Consider the following 24,315-nt stretch of genomic DNA (forward strand, 5'->3'; position numbering starts at 1 on the left):
AAAAGTATTACACCCCAAAATCCAGAAAATGTGCAATATATTACTGAGTTCAGAGAAAAATATACAGTTGGCTGAAAGTGTGAACTGAACTTGGTCCTGACTTTTTAACGAAGAGCAAGAGTATCAGGTTTCACGTCCACAAATGAGAACAGACTGTGAACTAATATATAAACTTCAATTTTTGAAAACATCTAAATGCCTTTTTTGTCTCTCAGTCGCACATATGCTATTTAAATACAATAAAATCACAAATGCAGAATAGTAACGGAAAATCGAATTTCATGACCTACCCATCACTGTTAACATCGGACACTGCAACAGTGTAACCAAAGTAGGATGCCATCTGAAAAAATAAATGGAAAGACAAGAATCTTTATTTTTAAGCACGTATTTATTAAATATGGTATAATATTATGTAGCATGTTGCTTTAACACCACACTGTAATATGCCATTACCTGTTCTCCAGTGAAATTCTGAATAAACGTCAAGTCTGTGGAATTAATTATGGCAACCTGAGCGAAATAAAAATAACCAGTTAACTGCGTAATTTATTGACGCTGCTTTTTTGTACTTTAATTTTATTTCTTTTTATATCATTAGCTAACTAGAGATGTAATCAATGAAACCGAAGAACCAGGGCATCTGCTTAAAAGTACACATGTACTGGAATACTTCTTTAATCCTAGGATCACCAGTGATATCTTTTCCATTGACACTAAAAATTCTCATCTGGATTTTCTCACCACCCTCCTACAAACGGCCTTCAAACTCTTGCAAGATGTCCAATAGAAGTAAACACAACACACAGACCGTTCCACTGCCACTAAAGCCTCAAGCTGCCTAGTATGCCAAATCAGAACCTGATACTGACTTTTTAAATATTGTATTGTGCATTGTGAGTTTCTGCTTTTAACCATGAATGCTCTTTAGATTCCTTCACTTAATAAATCAGAAAGCATAGAAACGTGAAAGAGAGAAAAGCGTTTTAAATAGTTTGTGAAGCTACTTGACTCAGGGTTATCCAGGAGGGTAAAGAGTGTTAAAAACTAAACCAAGGCGAGGAACATTGCACTATTTCAAAACTGTATTAAAACCCAATGAGCTGTATAGGTGTAACACCGAAGGCCTGATTACAAGTAAATATGCTATTTATTGCACCTGGTAAATACCCATGCCCTGGCGTTCGTTATTTAATGGGTACTATAAATTGCACCTATTACGAGTTATTGGGGAGTAACATGCCGATTTTGGTATTTAGCACACCAACATCTGCATGGTACTGAAAATACGAAATTTTACGAAGCTTGAGGTATTTAAAGCATCCGATAGTTATTGGATGTATTAATTATCTTTTAAAACGTAGTTCCGACCTGTGAGTAAAAAGGGGTTTAAGCAAGGATCGGAATATAACAAAGAACTCCTAATCAGGCCCGTAGAGTCGGTACCATCACCGCCCTGCTAAATCAATCACATCTCTTCATTCTGCAATACTTGCAGCTTCTTGACCGATTATGAGAGCTTAGACTCAAGATCACTCCTGCAGTCTAGCTGTGAACAATTGTAAGGTCTCTTCAATACTTGGGGTAAAAGGTTCAGGCTAGAGCTCAAGTCAGTGATTGCCTCATCACGGGCTAACCATGCACAGTGACTGTATTCAAATGTTGCAGGCTAGTTATTCTCCATTAGTTGATGGTTCCTTTACCAGACCATGCTACTCCATAACACCTGCTATAATAAATGTTTGTGAAAGCCTTGCCCAACTTTAGCCATAAGCAATTGGTTATCATCTGCATCATTCTTTGCTAGCTAGGCTCAGGGGTGTAGATTCGGAGGGGGTGTTTGTGGTGTTACACCCCTTAATAAATATATTCTGCAGGAAATTGTTTGGTACAAGTGTTTTACGTCGGGTATGCTGAAGTGTTTTGTCGGATTTCACTTGGAGTTCTTGCAAAATATGCAGACAAAAACACACACTCTTGTTTCTATTTAAATGTTTTAAATTGTTATTTTATAAAATACTGAGTTATTAGTACACCTCACAATCTGCACTACTCTCCCTTCCTACTGCTCCTTGGGTCCCCCCTCTATAGTGTATTTTAACCGGGGTGTTTGTTGGGAAATCTGAAGCTCACATCCCCCTAACCTTACTGACCAAGCTACACGCCCCGGGGTAGGTTAATAAACTGCTTCATCTAACTATGACCCATTCATTAAGCGATATTTGGTTGCAAAGGTTATTTGATTGGCAGATATTTATTGATAGTTTCCTGAGTTCTGACATTTCCTTTGAGTAATACATGGTTTGAAATGGTTGTCTAAGTCAAAAATGTGCATTCAATGCCATTATAATTTATCGTATTTTATTCTACTATGTACAATTTTATCCAATGCGTTGTTGCCCCAACAGATCACGAGCCAATACTACACTTTACATTTTCCATTTAAAAAGGCTACATTTCAGGCAAACGCATAACTGCTGCCTAACAAACCCAGATAATGTAGATTAACAAGGGAAGAAGCATAGGATGAATGCAATATGCCACAAAAAGTGCTTCCTATTCTGGACTTTAAAGTAGGTATATCGACCAAATGTGTCCTAACTCATTCTGGGCATGGGTAAAGGGCCAGCGACAGAGGTCACAGGGACCTTGTTAATGTATTAAATGGCCGTATAATACAGAAAATTCTATTTGAACTCTGATGGCACTGAGAGTTGAAGCATAAAATACTTAAAAAATAGCAAGTTAATGAATTGACCATCACTGCAATATACTAGCCAGAAGCAAGATTCATAAAAGCGTTTCTGTGAGTAAATGTGACTTGTAAAAGAAAGGACAATCAAGTGGCATTGCTAGAGTAGAGGATTGCACAGATTAGCCACAAGCCTCCCAATTTCCTCATTCCTTTTAACCTGTTCGTACTGCAGACAATGGGGATGTAGAAAAGGCAGAGCAATTAACATTGGTCTAGTGGCTCCGCTGAGTCAGGAGCACACCGCTTTCATCATTAGTCCAGAGGACAACTATGAAAAGGTGGAAGCTGGAGACTGGTTTCTACTGGTAAGGCTGCAAGAAAACCTTGAGAGAGTTAAGAAGCAGGTAGCTACACCAGAACCCAAAGGGGTTAGGGGGCACCCAAAAAAACAAAAAGATGCACATAAAAGAAAGTGGGGACTAAATAAGAGAACTAGTCAGCAGAAGAAAGATGTTACCAAGAACAGAATAGAAGGCCCTGATGGCTTCTATACTGTTGGAACCCATTTTAACCTAGAAGTTAAGAATTATCCACCGGTAAATCAATGACGGTCATCTGAGATTGGAAAAACATTAATTATGGAAACATAGGTCATAAAAGGGCTGTGGCCATTTTGAATTAGGCAGCACTCTAACCATGCATAAAACATAGGGCACGATGGGTAATCTCCATTGTGCCATCTCCCAAAAACTTTAAAGCTGGAGAACCAGGCTGAAGCTTTCTGCCATTCCCTGGAGTCCCTGAACAGTCCCTAGTAAGTCGTGACATCAAGGGGGTCATTCTGACTCTGGCGGTAATTACCGCCATGGCGGAGGTCGGCGGTAGCACCGCCAACAGGCTGGCGGTGCACCGCTGGGCATTCTGACCGCGGCGGTTAAGCCGCGGCCAGAAACGGAAAGTCGGCGGTGTACCGCCGACTTTCCGCTGCCCTTGAGAATCCTCCATGGCGGCGGAGCGCGCTCCGCCGCCATGGGGATTCTGACACCCCCTACCGCCATCCTGTTTGAACAGGATGGCGGTAGGGGGTGCCGCGGGGCCCCTGGGGGCCCCTGCAGTGCCCATGCCAATGGCATGGGCACTGCAGGGGCCCCCGTAAGAGGGCTCCACAAAGTATTTCAGTGTCTGCTATGCAGACACTGAAATACGCGACGGGTGCCACTGCACCCGTCGCACCTTCCCACTCCGCCGGCTCAATTCTGAGCCGGCGTCCTCGTGGGAAGGCTGTTTCCCACTGGGCTGGCGGGCGGTCTTTTGGCGGTCACCCACCAGCCCAGTGGGAAACCCAGAATGACCGCCGCGGTCTTTCGACCACGGTACGGTCTTCTGGCGGTTCCCGCTTGGCGGGCGGCGGGTTTGGAAAGTAGTTGGGAAGTGTAAACGTTGGTGCCAAGATTGTATCTCATAGTAAAATAAGTGAAGGTTATTCATTTCTACTTATAGATGAGTTACACTGCACCCCTACTTCACCATTAAAGGTTGTTATTGATAGAGATCGCTGCTGGCCCAGTGGTCATTTCTGTCCCTTGAAAGGTACCATCACAATAGTTCCCTTCATGGTGTAAAATACACAAGTGAAGGCCACCATTGGTTTTGATAGCCTTTCACCAAACTTTTATATTTTCTATTTTGTTTTTCTGAAACAAACTCCTAAAGTGGAATTGTGTTTCAGAAAAATAAAAACAAATGCCCCCTCACCCTTAGGAGATCAATACATCATTAGGCAATTGTCCTGTGGGGCAGCTGCATGAAAGCCTTTAAGGCTAGTCCACTGTTGAACGGAGGCTACAACGCTGAAAGTAATCACTTCTAAGCCAGAAGTTGTCTCTGAAAAGACAATACAAAATAATAATAAGGCTTTATTAGAATTACCTAAGACAAATGAACAGCTGAACCTGAGTTGCACACTATGTCGACTACGTTTCCGCACCTCTTTCGTACTGCCATACATGCATCCAATTGAACCAAAGGTCTTCTTTTAGCACAAGTTGGTTTGGATGCAGTGGTATTCTGAGAGGCACATTCAGGAATGCCATTGTTTTGGTTTGCCATAAAGATGCAGCGGCCTCTATGTGGCAGCATAGAAGTCTCTCTAGAGACCTATGCTGCTCATCTTACTTCTACTACTCCGAAAGACTACAACTTGTTGTTAGCCATATTCACCTTCTAAGTTTCAATCGTGATTTTGTTGTGTTAATTTTGTATGTGAGTAGTGTGTTTCTAGTACCACTGAATCTCGTATATACATGTTTTACATGACTAGGGCCCAAAAAAAGATTGTAGGATACAGTGAATCATCGGAACAAGACATGAAAATGTTCCTGAAAATAAAGACCTATTATAAAGTGCCACATTGGCATTCTTCTTAGTGCGGTAAGTCATTTCATGGTGAACAGGAATACATTTAATTACATATCCCACTAGTTATTAGCCACAAAGACACTAAAATAGCACATTTTCAATAACAAGATAATTGCCTGTTCTAAACATATTTCCAGTGTTTCTTTTACAGAAAAACAAAATAGAAAAGCTTCCACATTAAATTGTATGCCGCAAATTGGCAATTGTGTTTCATATAGCTTTGAGTTTGCTACAGAACCAACAGAATTTCTAATAGAAACCGTCTGTATAGTATAAATCATGCTTTCTATTTTCATTCTTCAAAAGTAACTCCTTCTTAAAAGGTTGTGATACATTAACTTACATATCCAATATTCTGTTCTCCTCTTGGAACTCCAGCAACCAACTCTGCAAAGGAAACAAAGGTTAATATTGTGTTAGAAGTATAATGTGAACCAGTGAAAGGTCATGAAGCAATTGCTGTGAATGATTTCCATAAGAAGATGTTATTGAGAATCCAAGATTTGAAATCTGTTATTCTCTGCTTGAATCTTACAATAGAGAAACATATTTTCTTTTCACTCTAGAGAGGTCATGAGGGGAGCAGTTGCTTCCCCTGTCTTCCTCTGCCTCCCTCTGATATCAAAGAATCCAACGGAGGCGTTCAAACAGTAGATGAGGAACCACTATTTAACCCAGGGGGGTAGCTTGGTCAGTAAAATTGGAGGGGGGGTGAACTTGATGTTTCCCAACAATCATGCTGACACATATAGTGAAAATACATTACAGGAGACGTAGGGCATGAGGGGGCCTAACGGGCAGATCGTATTGTTGGGAGTACTTAAAACACAATATTTTTCAAACTAACCAACATTTTTAAGACGTTCAAAACAGATGAGTTGTGTGTGAAAATACCAGATGAAATCCGACACAGGAGTCACCATATCCGACTGAAAGCACTTGTACCCAACTTTTTATTACAAAATACAATGTTTTAGGGGGGTGTAATACCCTAAACATCCCCGGCAAATCTACACCCCTGTTTTACCCTGCCTTTCACTATCCATCCTTTCCATACTGGGATAGCACAGTTCTCCCTGAGGTCAGGAAGAGAAGACTATTTGAGAAGTAGGTACAAAGAGATAAACAGAGTGATAAGATGGTAAATCGCTTTTCTATTGTTGCAACCACAGTGACTTTGCCAGCTGAACATCTGAGAATCACAGTACATGGGATGGTTCCGTGGTTCCTGGGTCTCAGGAAATGACACAAGAAACCTGCAGCTGTGGGCTATATGTTTCACTCACTTTCTGGTGCCTTACCTCATGCTCCTGGGATCTGAGCTGTTGCTCCTTGCTCCCCAGCTCTAAAGTGGTAGTCACTTGCCTGAGAGTTTGAGGGGCCTTGTTAATCTGCTCCACAGTTAGTCTGATTCAGGTTTTCTTTCCTGTTTCTTTCCCTTTACTATCATGACTGCTTCTTCCTTGATTGCTTTCTGTTTTTTTCCAATTTTTTGTTTTTCTTTTGGTGTGATGTTTGAAATAATTTCCTTTTCCTGTGCTTTTACTATATTAAGGCTTCAGTCTGGTTGGAAGGTGTGTTGCAACAAAGTTGTTTTCTTTCACTTGTTTCCTCACTCCCTCCACTTGTTGATATTGACTTCTTGTTTTGGAAGATTTCCTCTATGGGATACAGGTTTTCTTGAATACGTGAAGGCTTTGTCAAGCAAGGAGGATTTTTACACTTCATGCTTTTCCTCCTGAGAAGGTGGTAGCTTCTCAAAGACACTTGTCTACCTCATACTCCAATGTGTGGTGTCACTGTGGCTTTCAGAAACAGTCATCTGCACATCAGACATGGAAAGACCAGGACTGCGAATAAGCATCCAGACCTGAATATTTAGAAATATAATAAAAGAAGGAGACCAGGAAAGCCAAAGGAAGATGGAAAGCAATGAAGAATCGCATGTTTTTTAAGGGAGGGAGAAGGGTGGGAGGAGCCTTTGTGTGTGGCATTCCCATGACTCCTCTCCCCCAGCATAGCAGATTCATAGGATAAGCTCACAGGAAGGGTAACTGAGGAAAGTCATGGAGTACATGGAATTGTAAATGCAGTGGTTATCAATAACTGGAATTTTTAGACCTCCAAATTCCAAATGGAATTACAAAAAATTCAAGCTTCACACTCCTTGCTGATGATGTCACTTGGAACCCTTCAGTGGAAAAAACAACCTGTTTATTAATAGGTACTAATCTAGATTTATGTAATCTTTAAGCTAGGATTTTGGACCCTTGTTGTTTATTGCAGTGACATGAGAGCAATTTAAAGTAGAACTTCTTCCAGTTTTCAATTATATCATAAATATGTCCTCAGAAAAGGGAAGGTATGAATTGAATGTCAGCTGATACACTATGGCCCTGATTATAACCCTGATAGTCTTCTGACCGCCAGGGCTGCCATGGCAGTCTGACCACCACCACAGAGGTGGTCTGACTGTTTTGGCGGTGGTCAGACTGCCACATTATGACCATGGCAGTTCAGCCATGGTCGGACCGCCAGCACCGCCAGTTTCCCTCCACTGGAGGGACTGGTGGTGCTGGTGGTCTTAATCCGCCAGGGCAGTGCTGCATGCAGTGCCGCCCTGGGGATTACAAGCCCCCTCTCCACCAGCTTTTATATGGTGGGTTGCACCACCATGTAAAAGCTGCAAGAGATAAGGTGCAAGGGCCACATAGGGGCCCCTGCACTTCCCATGCAATTAGCATGGGCAGTAGAGGAGCCCCCATGGACAGCCCCATCGTGCTTTTCACTGTCTGCTATGCTATGCAGACAGCAAAAAGCACAATGGGTGCTGTTGGACCCTACGCACCGCAACATTGCCCCCGGATCAATTATGAGCTGACGTCAATGTTGTGGGCTGTTCCTCGCTGCTGACCCAGTGGGGAACTTGTAATGGGGCCTGCGGGAAGGCAGCCGCACTGGTGGTAACCTGACCACAGGAGTATGGCAGGTGGGCTTTTTGCGCCCTCCAAATTGAAAATGGCCCCCTATATCTCCAGAGTATTACTCTGTTGTGTGTTTCTGGTTCAGCCTTTAATTAGATTCAAGGGCTTTGACTCTGGGACTGGGACAGCCCCGGTCCACTGAACAAAGGAGGAAATACAGTCCTCTGGTGTCAACACAGTAGAAGCTGCTCAACTTTAAAGTTTTGGTGGGAAAGGGATATGGCAGTGATGTCAGTTAGGGGCAGAGCTGAAACCATCAGTGTAGCTCTTTCCAGAGAAAGCTTAAAGTTACCATTATGGATTTTCTCAGAATTCTGTGCAGCAAGGTTGGAATTAGGTGGAAGGATGATGTGACATCCTAGGATTGGCCAAGGGTGTCTGGCATCTAGAACTCTCCACTTGCAGTTAATAAGCCCAAAACAATGGTGTGATAGCTGAGAAGACCCTTGAGGTAGCAGTGGCAGGCAGGATGGCCATCTAAAAGTAGAAGCCACTTCATGCCCTGCAAAGATGGACTAAGGACTTTGATTCGAGTTGACCCCAGGACTTTGATGGGTCTCGCCAAGGCCAGTGACACTGGACCTCTTATGTCCCCTGAGGACCAGTTGGGGGCAAGTCCAGTAATTCACTTTCCCCCACAGGTGCTCTGCAAGACAGCCAGGAGACTCTGGGGCCTCAGGAGTGAGCATGCAGGAGGGTGCTCTGCTGGCTGGTTGCAGAGAGATTGCACAAGATGCCCCCATGAGTAGGAGAATAGCACCAGGAGGGAGGCAAAGAGAAGCCTGATCCTGGGAGATAGCAACTCCGGATCACTGCAAAATGCACCCTTTTTAGAAGCTATGACGCCTGTTGTAAATGATCCTGGTAGCTAGGCCAGGCCACCAGGAGAAAAACAAGCTAAAGATTAACCAAACTGGCAATATGGGTTGGAGACACAACTGTTTTAACATTTGCCTTTTTATGAATAGCAGGGGAGAAGTTGAGGGATGCTCCATCTGATCTTTGGGTCCCCCGGGAGTCAGCCCATCTTAATTTAAAATGTTGCCATAGAGAGGCAGTGTGCATGATGCCACCTCTCCAAGCTCAAGATCACCCTTGGGTTTGCCCAATTCCCCAACGCTTACAACAAGAAATCCCACGAAGGCACCATAGCGCAGTGTGCAAATCATTGGTGCATGAAGGTCATCGGTGGAGCACAGCATAAAACGAGTGTCAAATTTGTTTGCTCTATAACATTCAACACCAATGCCTTCTTATAAATCTAGCAAACAGCATGTTACTACAAGATAATTCCTCTCTGGTCAAGCCATTCACCAGGGACCATCTATTACGAAGAATCCTCCATGTACTCACGCTCAAAACAAGGCTAGCACTCACCAATAACCTTCAGTTGTGAGTTTCAAGTGAAACCAGGCTCGGTAGCCATCCCAGTGCATTACAATCAATGTGATTCATCTTTGCAAAGCTGCAACTTTCTTTTTCTTAACCCCAGACATGTGTTTTGCTCTTCATAAGCTTTACTGTGGAACACAGCAGACACTGAGCACCAAACATGTTTGAAGCATAACATTCAAAGATCAGTGCCTTCTTAACAGTCCAACAAACAACATGTTACTACAAGGGTCATCCCCTCAGGTGATAACCATTGGTGACTGGAACTGGTTAAGGAGCTAAGAAATTGAAACATTGGAAGAAAGGAATATTTATCAAACTTTGCTTCACTGGATGAACTGCAGCTTTGCAATATTATTAATAATGTAATTCTGCTCATCATCCCACAGGACTTGTCCGAGATCACGGAAAATGGCCTTATCAATTGCCATTTTGAGTGGTAGCACTAGGCAGAGGCTATTTCTCTTCCTTTGTAACAAGTATGTTAAACTGTAGTTTGATGTTACCACTAGATGTGTGAAGATGACACACAGACTCTATGTTTGTCTCCCACCCCTGAAAATAAATTAACATTTATATTTATTATCCTGGCAAGCAGTGGCGCATTCCGCTGAATAGCGTGGCGGGGTGAGTGGGGGTTAAAAAAAAACACTTTCCTAAACCCTTGGGAGATGCATTTGTATCTCCTCCGTCCAATCACGATGCTGCTGTCACCACATGTCTGTAGCGTCGTGATTGGTGTGAGTGGCCTGCTTCGGCGCTCACACAGGGAGTGGGACCTTGTGCACTTTCTCCTCCCAGCTGTGCAACACGGCCGGCCAAACAGACATGCGCACTTATAGTTGCACATACTACTCATCCTACAGACTTCATCCAGCCCCATCCTACCCAAACCTGGCTCCAAAAAGAAAATAAAATGATAATAACGCTGTGTTATTATCATTTTCTTTTTTCTTTGGTGACGCTCCTCTGCCATAGCGAAGGAGTCTCGGCTGCTGGCAAGACCTCCTTTGTGAAAGAACAGAACTGACTAAAACTAGACTTTAAACAACAAAACTCCTTATCATAGCATGTGAAAGGTGCTAGAAGATGGGGGGAGGTGAGCTTCACAACATATTACTAAATGGGATGAGCATTCACTGTGTGTCAAAAGTGGCCACTTTTGTGGTACAGTTCACATATCTTGACATTTGCCACTAAAAGTAGTGCACTCTCTTGTTAGCATAGGAGCTTTTTATCACTAATCCACATTTTTCCTCAGAATAGTTAATTGACCATATTACTCTAAATAGAGAGCTGGATCTTGTAGTTATATTGAACCTCCAGTTTGTGCAGAACATGGTTGCTTAGATGACTGTAATCTTCTCACATCTCACATCCACATTAATTGTACCCTGTATTGGATTCAAATAAGGCTTCTTGGTCAGCTAAGCACCTATTTGCTTGAATGCCTTAAAGTGAAGCAAACATCAATAATTGTAGACCAATGGGCAATATGCAATAGAATTCTTCATGCCTATCTCACCACTCTCAGGTGGAGCAAGAGATGATTTCCTTCCAGAGTTCAGAGAATGAATAAGCAAATCTCTCCTCCAGGGTCATCTGAGGAGTTTGCTAAAGTTCTTCTTTCTGTCAAAAAACGTTAAAGTTTCCGTTCTGACACTATAATAATGTTTTACGTTAATTCTTCTTAAAGAATATAATCCGCTTGTACTCTTTGAAATTAGACCATTTCCCATGGAATGATGCAAGCCAATCATCCTTGACCTCCAAGAAGAAGTAGTTATCACAAAGAGGAAGCACAGCCATGGTCTTTTGTCTGTTTTAGAGAAAGACATCTTGCACTAGTGCTGTGGAAGGGAGGGAGCATGGAGGGTCAGTATATATCTTGGTGCATTCCATTCTTCTATTATCTAGCCTGTATTTAGCAGGCATTGTAGGTGTGAAAGCTGTGGGGGGATGTATACATTGGCTGTATGTATACTTCGTAGCCAAGGTGATGGAGTATACACACAGCCAACATGGAGGTCCGCCTGCCAGATTTAAATGTGGGTGGACCTTCAGTTTTTCTATGGTGGAGACTACTCCATCTCCGCAGTTGCCAAACTTCTCCAACAACCCTGGAGAGTAAGAGCTGTTGTTGAAATGGCTACATGTCTGCCTGCCCAATTGAGATGGTTGTACATGTCGTTATTGTTTATTGTTTCTTACCACCATGTAGAACCAGTAATGAACAGCAATACATGTACAACACTTCCTTCACCATAGGAGAAGACTCCTGTTGCAAGGAAAGCATTATATTTGTTCTTTACAAAAAGAAAATCCTGATTTGGGCTTTTCTTTTTGTAAAGGAAAAAAATACTTTGTGCTACAGGGCTGTATCCTGCTGATAAAGCCCTGTAACACAAAGTAATGTACATTGCCAGGAGCTGCAGAAACGGTAATTCCTGGCAATGTTTCATAAATGATGCCTGCTTGGTGGTCAATTATATATGAGGTGGTTGGCCTCTCCATCAACAGATGGAGTAAATTACTCTGTCCCCATGGCGGAACAGGAGATCATCCGCCAAGAAATAAATCACCCCCTGAGTTCTCTATGCCAACCTTATGGTAATAGTGTGATTCATTATAATGCATTATCAAAAAGCATACAGAACCAAATTGTCACTAAGCTACAACATACATAAATATAGCTTTAGTTTCTGAGCAAGTTCGGAAGATAAAGATGAAAGAGATCTAACAGATATATTAACTGTTATAGCGGTGGGATTAACTCTCTATGATCAAACAGCCCACGTCTTTTAGTGACACCGGCCACATGCATGTGGGCTTTTATTATAACAGAAAATTACACACACCACAAAACGTGTTGACTTAAGGGAATGCGCCTAATAATGAAGTTCTGTATTCAGTGAATTAGATGGTTTAAAAGCACAGCACAAAAATAAGATTTAAGGGTGCTGAGGGATAATACATGTCTCAAAGGCCCTGCACATTTTTGGGGTTCACATCTGGGGGCTCAGCTTTTAATGATGATGGGGGAATGTGCATGCCTCAGACGTAGTGGAGGTACAAAGAATTGAGTAGGGAATATCGAGACAACAGACAATTTCAGTCAAATAACAAGTACCAACATTTTGACAGGTAACTATGAGTAGGTGAGTATCTGCTCACTATATTTAACTTCACATATATATAATAAGTATATATTTTCAAAGCTTTCAGTTATGAAGGGGGTCTTATATTTGTCAGTCGCGCAGCTCCTTCTGATGGTTCAACATTTAATGATGAAGTAGGTGTCACATGTCGCAGTCCCCCAGTTCTTTCTGTGGGTTCAGCTCATAACTTCACTTGGTTTCTCTTTTTATACTACTGGGCACACCCACATATGACCATATTTTCTTACATATTTTTAATCATCCTTTCCTTATTTACAGCTTTCGCAGTATCTGGCTTTCTGTGACCTAAATGGCCGTTCATTATGTCTCCATCCACGTGTCTATCTTGTTCTCCCCTTTTCTCCACGTATACTTCTGAGGTCCTCCCATTAATCCTGTCTTATCACATATCAATGCTTCTGTCATTCTCCATTTGTCCCCTTCATTCTTCCCTGTCCTTGTGGTTTGCCTCTAGGTCTGTGTTGTCTACACTCATTTACCTTTGTGTGTATTCCTCTCACACCCTTTATGTAAAATATATTTCATAATATTTAATGGACTGTTGATGGATATATAATATATCATAGTATCTGGTGCTGGATGTGTATCATTAAAATGCGATTGGATGAATGGAGGCATAATGCATTTCAAAACCCCAAAATGTCATCAAACAAAGCATCATTCTACAATGCCTGTTATTGGTAATTGTTAAGACTGAGAAGTGGGAGAAGAGAATAATTTTTTTCCCTACTCTGCATGCCCCCTTTTAAGCACATTGAAAAGCACAAAGATGCTAATAAACGGTGTATGAGAGGACAAGGATTTGGTTGGTCAATAGGAGGGTCCCTAAATTCTTCAATGCTTACCTTGTGTAGAGTCTCCAGTGAACTCTCCGACAGTCACAGAGTAGCCTAAGGGGAGATAATTCAAATCAAAACATTAAAGTCAGCTGGAGAAAGCACTTTGCAGAAGATGGGGAAGGGGAGAACAGGAGTCTACGGAATTTTGTCTACTTTCATCAAAATATTTTATAAACAATACCTTCGCCAGCACAGGAAACAACTCTGTATATGTTAATCCTGAGCTTAACCATGTAACATTAGTAGTACTCTGTAATTACCACTGCCTTCGACCAGCAATCAGCAAACGTGTACACAGACCTGTTCCAAGTTCGAGCCTACAGCCACTACTGTGTCTCGTGGGAGGTAGCACTGTAGGTACTTTCAAAAGAAATGTGTTGGTGAAAACAGAAATACAATTGTGAGCAAGGCTCCTACATAACTTGTTGTATTTACCACCACATTGCACCAGCAGTCAGAAACCCGCCCTGTGCACCAACGACTGCTCCAAATTCGCGCCAGTAGCAACAACTATTGTTTCTCCATGGGGGGAAATAACACTGTTGGAGCCTTCAAAAAAATGTGTTGGTGAAAACTGAAATACAATTGTGAGCTAGGCTTCTACATAACCTGTTGTATTTACCACCACATTGCCCCAGCGGTCAGAAACCAGCCCTGTGCACCCACGACTGCTCCAAATTCGAGCCAGTAGCAACAAATATTATGTTTCCGGGGGGGGGGGGGGAGGGGGGGAATTGACAGTGATGAGACTTTCAAAAGAAATGTGTTGGTGAAAACTGAAATACAATTGTGAGATAGGCTCCTACATATTACACAATCTCACTTTTAAGCTCTTTTACTTCTATAATGTATATAGTTTAATACATTAGGAATTAGGTTATACGGTTCTTGGTTGCAAATATTGCATGCTGTTGAACAAATACTGATCTGAAGATGTTGCAATAATTAGAAATATTGAGAAATGTGAGAATGGGATGTTCCTGAAGATTACAGATGAACCTCCCATAAAATAGTATATCCGAAGTTCTCACGATATTGATAAATTCATGATAGTTGCTGAAATGCTCATCAATTGTAAGGGTACATTGTCAGCACTTACACTCTTGTTACTAAGCACATTTATTTAAAGCATACTTACATTTTTTAACCCAGGGAAACAGTAATAATCTGATGTAAATCTCTCGCAGAAGGGATCACAAAAATTCACAAAGCCCCCCTTGACATTCGGTGAATCACAGAACTTTGCAAAGAAATCTCTAAAAGATATATGGGCCACATTGGAGGTTCGCTTGGGACCCGGTACAGAGCCAGGAAGGGATGATAGGTTGGAGCTAAATAATTGGGAATGAATATTGTACAAATGTTCTTGTTACATCATATTCCAAATATGTAAGCACAGAGAGATGCAGTGAATTTCCTGGAATCACAAAAATTTGGATCAAGGGCAAAAGCTGGATTAAGAGTGCAGAGCTCCAGTCATAAATACTGGCAGTTTAATTTCTAGAGCATCTTTGCATTTTCCAGATTAGGTAAAATCTTTTATGTCCCGAACTTCAAATAAAAAATTCAAGTTTAGGGTAGAATTTGGCAGAAAAAAAGTAAAACAAATTTTGTTAAGGATTAAATGTTTCAAGACCAGAGATAGGACGGGTAAGAGGGAGGAAAGCATCGGGGCCAAACACTGAGTTTGATTAAAGGAAAGGAATTACTGCTATATTTGTGAATATAATCCAGATTAAAAGGTACCTTCAACTCCAGAAATATAACGATCGGTTCAAAAGTTTGCTACATAAACCTGCCTGTAAACTGTTTATCACAAGCTTAAATCCTTGCAAAAATAGCTCAGCTTTTCTTCCTCCTGAGATAAGGCAAGAGGGGCACTGGGTTAGTTAATAACAGCTCTATCCTCATAATAACCAAGAGGCAGCTCTGTTTGTCACATGTGCAATGTTAGGTATTGAAATACCTAGCCATTCCCTGCTCTGTAAACGTTCTTTGTTGGGACTGCTCAGCGGGTTGACTTACTTGCTGCAGAGGTCAGTATGCAACAGAAACCATGCAGCAAAACTGTCTAATGCTAAACCAGAGTAAACTCCACGCAGGTTACTCCCTGTTGACACTGTATTGCAGGCACATCTTTTTGTAGCAGGCACGCAGAGAATAATTTAAAAGATTGGCATAGTCAATTAACCTGGTATTGGCTGCCAGCGTGTTGGGTACTAAACACAAACTTTAAAAACATTGGCCCTATGCATGCACACAGTTGCACGTGGTACTTGGAGAGGTCGGACCCAAATAAAATGCCTGTGCATATTCCCAGGACAAGCAAATGAATAGAAATGGATGGGAACGTCAGCACAGACATTTTACAGAGGAGAATGTATCACTGTTCGTTTTCCACACCTAACTTAACAAGTACCAAAACATCTGATAGGTAGTCCAGTACTCTTGCTTCTGATAGCAAAGCAATAGAAATGCATCCCTTGCACGTTTAAGAGATCAATGACCAACCATGTTTCAGAAACATTTCTGGATTATGTTATAGATGTAGTTTAAGAATAGATTGTACAGTAAGACCCAATCAATTTTGATAGCATTGTTGATCGCTATACATAGCCTACTATAGTCTATCTATAGAACATAATGGTGCTGATTCACCAAAGCATTTGTGATTACAGGAAGAGTTACTACAGGAATACAGTTTTACATACTCTCTTATGCACTCTCATATGCCTTTGTGAATCGGCCATGAAATGTCCAACTCACCATTGGTAAAAGTTCAAAGAGGGTGCAGTCCTTTCAATTAGGCAATCCCTGAATATTCCAAATTTAGTTGTTTGGGGCAAATTCACAAAGGCTTGTGAAAGTACATAAAAGAGTACCACAGGAGCACTGCTTTGCATACTATAAAAAGGCTTTGTGAAGTTGCAGGAATAATGAGTGCTCTTGGAAAGTGATGGTGGCAACCACCTCCATAAAGGACCAAGTGGGGGATACCAATGAGATGAGCTGGAGCAGTGTACACTGTATAGCAACAGGCAGCGGCACCTCCCTGTCTGTGTATTTAGATTGAACCCAATGAACTACATTCAGAGTTGCAGTCTTACATAGTTGATTGTTTTGTGTCCTTTGGCACATTTGCAAAAAACTTGATCTAATACCGGTACTGATGAGATTAGTTCTAAACGTACCTCTGTGAGGTTTCTATATTTCTAAAAAGAGGACTGTGAACTGTCAAACATTAATTAGGCCTTTTCTATTTTTTGATTGTTTCCTTGTTTACATGTCAAAGCACGTATGTTTGTAGTTACTTGTAATAGAAAAGTAGAATAATGATATATAAACAATGAAATAGAAATGTACAAACACACAATTTGACAGCAGATCAGGGAGACAGACATGTTTGGCACTCACCCTGCTAAAAGGAGCTATTCTGCTATCTTGATTTGATTAAACATAGAATACTCACTGGAATATTCTCCTTTCTACTCAGCTCCCACAAAATTCGCCCAATGTACCGCAAGCCAAATAGCCAGTTTCAATGTTATATTTTGCTTAAAACATGGAAGCTTGGAATATAGATATGACAATCTTTCTCTTGTTTTCCTACTACAATCTAGTAATATTTACCTGAAACATTATGCCTATTGCCAAATTCAGCAGACAGTGTGAAAGGTAGGTCAATGAGCAGTATTAGAATTGCTCTTGAAAGAAAGAAAGTGAAAATGTGTTTTGAGTATCCTCAGCATTTATGGTAGCTTTTTTGTCCTAATGTCTAGGGTCTATAGCACAAAAGCAGAACTCTCTCTTCATATTACAACACATTTAGGACTACGCATAGTTTTGAAAGCAACTGACATTAAATGGCTTATTGTTTGCAATAAATTGTTATCTGTATGTGGGTATGTTTGGCTGCAGAGTCCACATTTATTCTATCTCTCAGCAACAACCATTCTAGCTCTTTCATATGCAAGTGCAAGAAACTAAAACTGTAAATCTTTTTGGGAGAAGAGAAATTGTATGACTTATAGTTTAAGAAATAAAATGTCCCCTGCCATATTTTAAAAGGATATTGCAACTCACCTCAGAGTTCTGTGACATTATAAAGACCACACTCCTGTATGTGTTGAAGGAACTCCTTAGTGACTTTTAGTATTCTTCTAATGTGAAGGTGAGGGCACTTTATCCCATAATGCAGAAGGCATGAGGCGGTAGGTGGGGAAAGCATCAGGGGCAGGCAATGGCGTCGGCTCACAGGGGTAGTGTTCACATGTGGCACAAAAGGACAATGGGAAGGTGGCGAGTTAGGCTGTGCTTGCTGTTCAAATCACATAACATTTTAGTGCCCATATAGACCAACTGATAAAATTGAACACATTGTACCCACATGTGGAAAGTTCAGATGAGGGAACACGGTGCCACTTGTGACTGGGTAAAGCGACATCCCAGTGAGGGACACTGCTCCACCCAGCACATAATCAAGCACTACATTTATCTAAATTGATGAGGAGATTCAGCAGAATATTTTTCTGGATATGAGCTTGAATGCTATTAATGTGCTGGTAAAACAGTCAAACCCATGTCTCTTACCAAGGTAATTGTCATCATAGTTGTCTGAAGCGGCTCTGGTTTGTTTTTCTCCTCTTACATTTCTGAGGATGTTCTTGAAGGAGTATCCGGAAATGATCTCTGCTACACCAGCAGTGATTACTTGTCCTATAATGAAATAGATGAGATGAATGAATTGAAGGCTAGTTGTACGGTTGACGGAGAACTATGCACCTCCTCTTATGTTATTCACACCTAAAGAACAGCTCAATACCAATCACCTTGCCAACCATGCACTTTGCCTATTCTACTCTTTAGTGATGGCACCAGGATTTAACTATGCTTTATTTATACTATTCCTCTGTTTGGTTTTCCTTACACGTCCTTAATTATATTGCCTTTTTAGTTGCTCACCACTTGTGGTTTCAGTTGATTTACATTAATTTCCAACTTTGTGTAGCCTTCTTCCTCTCTACATACTTCACTGTCAGGCCCATGTAATTAACTTGAATAAGGAATTACCCATGACTGATATTTGGGTCCAATAAAACATTATTGGAACAATATTGCTAATAAACCTGCATACATACTTATATTATGGCAGACTAATATCAATCACTTACCAAAAGTACATCCGAACATGGGAATTTAATCACTACATGTGTCAAAGCCTTTATAACAAGGAAGAAAATTAAACATTCAATTGAGTTAAGGTAAGAAGGGTTGTACAAGATTTGAAAAATGATTACAATAAATATGCAAAATACATCCCTCTGCATAAGTAGGTTGGAAGGTGTGAATAGGGGTGTAGCGAATTCATGTATGATGCACCTTTTGTGAGTTTGACAACAAGAGCTAATAAAAAATAAAATAAAATAAAAGATGTCTATTCTACATGACATATAAGAATGGTGCACCTTTTGACAGACGAACAACAATTGAGCGAATCTAGTGCTCTTTTGTGTGAGAGCTTTGAAGTAAGCATTAAATAGTCCCCTCTAAAAAATCTAATGGACAATAGTAATGGCAATGCCTGTATCAAATATGATAGGTTGATTACATCAATCACTGTAGGTGATGTAATTTTTGGGCTGGATAAAGGAAAGGTCATTATGCAGGTCTGGTGAGAGGGAATTGAAGATTCTCTAGTTACATGCCAAGACTAACAAGAGCATTTCAATAATGCATTTTGAAAATGCCATGTTTTTCCTAGTGTTTCATTTCACAGATAAAACAATGTAATGGGGAATTAGTTCTGACTACAACAATTTACGTGAGAGAGCCCTGAGTTGGTAAGATATATAAAGTATCTCTGAATGAGCATAGAGCGTTGTTGGTCGAGAAAGAACTGAATTTTACTGGCTAAAGTTAAAAGTAATTGAGCTGTAGGGAAGGAACAGCCTTGTGACCTTAGACTATTTCAAGTCAAAGAAGAAGACTCAATTAATATACTACAAGTTCAGAAGTCTCTTTTGAGGCAGCGTGCATATTTAGTTTGATAGGTCTCCCGAGCATGAATATCAAAGGAACAGTTTGTGTTCTTGATAGTTTTTTTGCATGTTTGAATTCTGTGAAACAGTGATATACCAATGCATTGAAGTATGATCCAAAGTGTCAATGGTTAATACTTCAAATTACCAAAGCAGGTGCATCCATGCTCGTGTTGCACCTCTTGACCATGGTCTGGCCAGTTGAAATTGTGATCCCTATGGGACTACGGTATTCAAACCACTGCTCATCTGAAGTGCCAGCAGTTATCTCATGGACTAAATGTTCTACTTGACTACACAAGTTTAAATGATGACAAGCTTTATGTTCAAGCTATCATGTACAATATACTACAGTGGAAAATAACCTACAGTTCATAACATCTTCCAGTTTCAACTTGAATTTGTTCTTCTGCAGTTAAAACTAACCAATAATACAACATTGCTTAATAACTTTGGATCTATTCCTTTCTTGCGACCAAAAATGCTTCAAATTTATAAAAATTCTGGGAATCATTAATATATGACAGATCTACCACAAATAGTTCCCTGTATCACAGACCACTTGAAATGAGTAGAAACAGCATTACCAACGACAATCCTTATATTTGACTAAATCAGAAACACATGGGTTCCCTTGGAGTAGCACACTACCCATCTGAAAGTGTTTCAGGGCCTCACCAGAGAGCAGTAGGTGATATAAATAGACATACCATATTGCTTTCATCAATAGTCAATCCTCTGCCCTAGTGTTTCTCTCTCATTCTTGGCCAGTTGTGGTCCCCTCATCCGTCTGCCCCCATAAAAGCCATATTAACATCTTGCTACATTATCTAGACTGCAGTTCGAATTGTAATTTGAAGTTCTTTTTACTTTACTGTTAAAGAGGTTCTATTGTTAGAATCAAGTCTATTTGCCAAAAAGAATTCCAAAATAGTGTTTGTGGCTCTATCAATTAACCCAGACCAACTAATTTCATTACTTTCTGTAATCTACTGTAGTTTTCCTCTGTCTCTTGCACCTGATTAGGTGTAGTGTAAACCCTGCTGGTGCTAATAAGCAGACGTGCAATTTTTGCACTTAACACCATGTCTTTTATCAGGTTTGACTACTTATGAACACAGTTGAGAAGATAAACATTGGCACACAGTTCCTTACATGCAGCTGTGGTTACATGGATGAAATACATATTGAGGTTTTGAGTGTTTATGTCACAAAAGCAGTCATGCATAACATATAAATCATAAATTGCATGTACATGTGTGCCCTTTTATAATAAACATTGAAAAAGCAAATTGTTCTGACATTATTATATAAGTAAAAGTGTTTCTTCCTTTATTAGCCAGCTTGTGCGTGTGATTGGATTGGAGTGTGAGTGAATGCAAGAAGGAGCCAGTGACTGGAAAAATGGATAGATAAGCGAGTGCATAGTGAGTGACTAAGTGCATGGATTGATGCGTACATGTATGAATTAGTGAGAATTGCATGCTTAGATGGCATGATGAAAGAGAGGTGCATGAGTTGGAGAAATGGGTACATTGATAAGTGAGTTGCATGGGTGGGTGAATGGGTAAATAGGACTTACTAGAAATACTCATACAGAGTGGGAGCATGACACAATAAAAAGAGTACAAGAGGTCTCTGTTCTCACACACTTCAAATCTTATTTTGACCCACTATCCATAACTTTACTTGCATTTAACTGCTACAGCATATGAATGTTTGTCCATGATATGTCTTGAACCCCCATCATGACATAAAAGCCAGCATTATTCCAGATGGTGGCAGCTTGATGATGGGGTTTTCAAGGTGAGTGTTAGAATAGGGATGTGCACCATTATGACATGGATGCTTATGGGATGCCAAGCACTGCCACCATTATGCCAGAGGAGCATACCATCATGTCAAAAAGGAGCGTGGTATGAGGGAAGTAGGGCCCCTTTGTCATCAGATCTCAAGATAGCCTAATATAGGGATTGGATTAGTGACTACTGTGTGGGATACTTCCTGGCTGATGACAAAAGGCTCATTTACACACTGTTTCTCACACTCTCACACACACACAAACACATATACACATACAGAGCGAAAGTCATACCACCACCCTGCAGCAATCACACATGGAAACAAATACTCACATACAGACATAAGGACAGGCCACCATCCTTCAGCAATCACATTTTTACTTATTTGTCACTTCTCATTTGACATACATTGAAATTCTAGTGTCCCACTCCTATATGGCAGTCAGTAAAGTTCTTTAATTTCCCCACAATGCTTATCTTCACATTTAGATTTTTTATTTTAGCTTGAAAGACTTTAAATACAGATGACACTGTTGTTTGTTTCTCCTGTAATAGGTAAGAGTGAAACGTCTTGTAAAAGGAGCTTTAGGGAAAATCCACCATTGTTACTAATGAGGAGTGGACGTTATCTTGAAGGACAGGTTTCCTGTGTGGCTTAACGCAGTTTCTGTGAACGTTAGTGACCAGACTACACCTCTCTTGAAAGAGTCTTGTCCAGTAGCACTGACACTGTTATTTCAGAAGATAACATTGTTTGCTGTTAGGTTGTTTTGTTGAACTTACCCTTGCATACAGGAAAAAGTTAATAATCTAATTCGGTTTTATTTCTGTTTAATTTGTTTCGGCATGTTGTTCATGTGATTAATTTGCTGTACTTTATCACTCATTATTGGATCAAATCTATTAAATGGTAGGTACTGATGCTGTAATTTCTAGGTCGAGTGCGCAAGCGTTGTAATCTATCTGTGGACTTTTAACTATGCCCACCACATGCCCATCACTATCACTCATTCATGGGCTTGCCTTTCAAAAATCCTTTGTCATAATTGGTAAAAGCTTGAAGTTTGTCCCTCCTTGGGGCAGTTTTGTTACCACTTTGGCCATTGACTCTGTTACATGGATAATTGCATGTTTGCCGATATGTTTGACTGTGAGCAAACTTTTTTTCCTTTTGTGTCTCTCCTTCGCGCTCATGCTCATGGCAGCTGTGGTGCTTTGAATCGACTTGCTTATGTCAACTGTCTTACTTTTTATCTTCAATTTATGGGGCAAGAAAAGTCCAGATAGGAATTTACAATGCTAATATCTCTAACTCCAGTAAACACAAGACCCATTACATTGCAAATACTTGTTAAGTACTGGTTTAAGTTCATATACTTATGTATTAGTCACAACGTACACATGGGTGTCAGTTCACCAAAATGCCAAGTGTAGTGGAAGTGACATAACATGCCATTTGATCTTTACTGCGACTCACATACACAGGCTTATGCATACATACATTCACAAAACTCAAACTCACATAAACACACTCTCACCCACAAGCACACATGCCACATACCTTTGAAAGCATCTTTTTTACTTACATTAGCTGCCAGCTAGGGTCATATTCTAGCAAACTGTACTCTATTTTTACTACACAAATAGTAAATATTATTTATCACTATTTGTTCACTATTTGTTTGGTAAAGAAAATTGCCAGAAAATGAAGGAAGAAGAGCCCCAATTGACACCCATTAGCATGAGCTAACCTGTGTTCCTGGCTCTGATTTTGCTACCCCTGAGACCATGGGTCACAAAGGCAGTACCAGGGGCTGCACGTCCATGAATGTACATGTATTTTACACGGTCATGGGAACCAATCAGAAGGGCCTAGCAAGACAGACTAAATTTTATCTTGTAGGGCATCTTTTCCTTTCAAAATAGGAAAATGGAGTGTAGTCATTCTTTTGTTTTGTTAGTACAGAGGGAAAAAAAAATCATAGCTGTCTTCTTTTTTACCTTTGTCTTCTTTAACTTTCTTTCCACAAGACTGCTAGGTAGGCAAGGATACACTGTTGTCTTCGGACCACCCTTTAATTAACAACATTAATGCTTCTATCCCATCTCCTTTAATAATATTTGAATAACTGATAGAAATGGGGTCTTTGTTTGGCAGTCAGGTTACCCTTTGTCCAAGCAAGGACCCTCACTCTAGTCAGGGTAAGTCACACACAATCCAAATTATCCTGTGCCCACCCTCTGGTAGCTTGGCACTGAGCAGTCGGCTCAACTTAGAAGGCAATGTGTAAAGTATTTGTGCAATAAAGCATACAATAACACAATATAGCACCACAAAAATACACCACACAGTGTTTATATCTAATATTTATTTGGATATTTGCAGGTCAAAACGATCAAAGATGCAAGTAAATGTAGAGATTTCACTGAAAAGTGATATAAAGTGTCTTAATTCTTTTAGAAGCAAACAAAGTCTCTTTTTAGCACAAAGTACCTGGTTTGCGTGAAAAATCTCCGCAATGGGCCAGAGGAGAAGCGTGGAAACAAAGGGGGTGTGCGTCAATTTCTCAGGTCGCACACGGTGGTGCATTGTTTAGTTTTCATGTAGGGGCGGCTGTGCGTTGCTTTCCGGCACTCGGTCGTGGATCCTCTTTGGGTTGCGGGGTTTTCAGACGCCCCGGGGTCTATGCGTGGAATCCTGGGCTTGTGGAGTGGAGTCACAAGTGCTGCATCGTTCTGGTGGGCGCTGCGTGGAAATTTCTTCCGCACGGCAGGCGCTGTGTCGATTTCCCCACTGGATGTCGGCCCGCGTCATCCCAGGTCGGCTGTGCATCGATCCGATGGGCCATGAGTCGAAGTTCCGGTCACATCGCAGGCGCCTCGTCGATCTTCTTCTTGCGAAGTCGGGCTGCGTCATCCCGGTTCGGCGTGCGGTAAATTTCTCACCGCAGAGCAGGCTATGCGTCAT

General features: G+C 40.9%; 1 protein-coding gene across 1 annotated transcript in view; it reads right to left on the bottom strand.

Annotated features, from left to right (window-relative positions):
- Positions 1-24,315, bottom strand: part of ITGA8 (integrin subunit alpha 8) — a 550,523-nt gene that overhangs the window by 356,825 nt on the left and 169,383 nt on the right. Inside the window, exons 7-11 of the mRNA XM_069211593.1 lie at positions 18,098-18,223; positions 13,514-13,558; positions 5,457-5,500; positions 457-513; positions 291-343 (exon numbers count right to left, since the gene is read on the bottom strand). Of these exons, the coding sequence (XP_069067694.1) occupies positions 291-343; positions 457-513; positions 5,457-5,500; positions 13,514-13,558; positions 18,098-18,223 (325 nt within the window). The remainder of the gene's footprint in view (positions 1-290; positions 344-456; positions 514-5,456; positions 5,501-13,513; positions 13,559-18,097; positions 18,224-24,315) is intronic.

Source organism: Pleurodeles waltl, chromosome 10 (assembly GCF_031143425.1).
Source record: "Pleurodeles waltl isolate 20211129_DDA chromosome 10, aPleWal1.hap1.20221129, whole genome shotgun sequence".
NCBI classification, from domain to species: Eukaryota; Metazoa; Chordata; class Amphibia; order Caudata; family Salamandridae; genus Pleurodeles; species Pleurodeles waltl.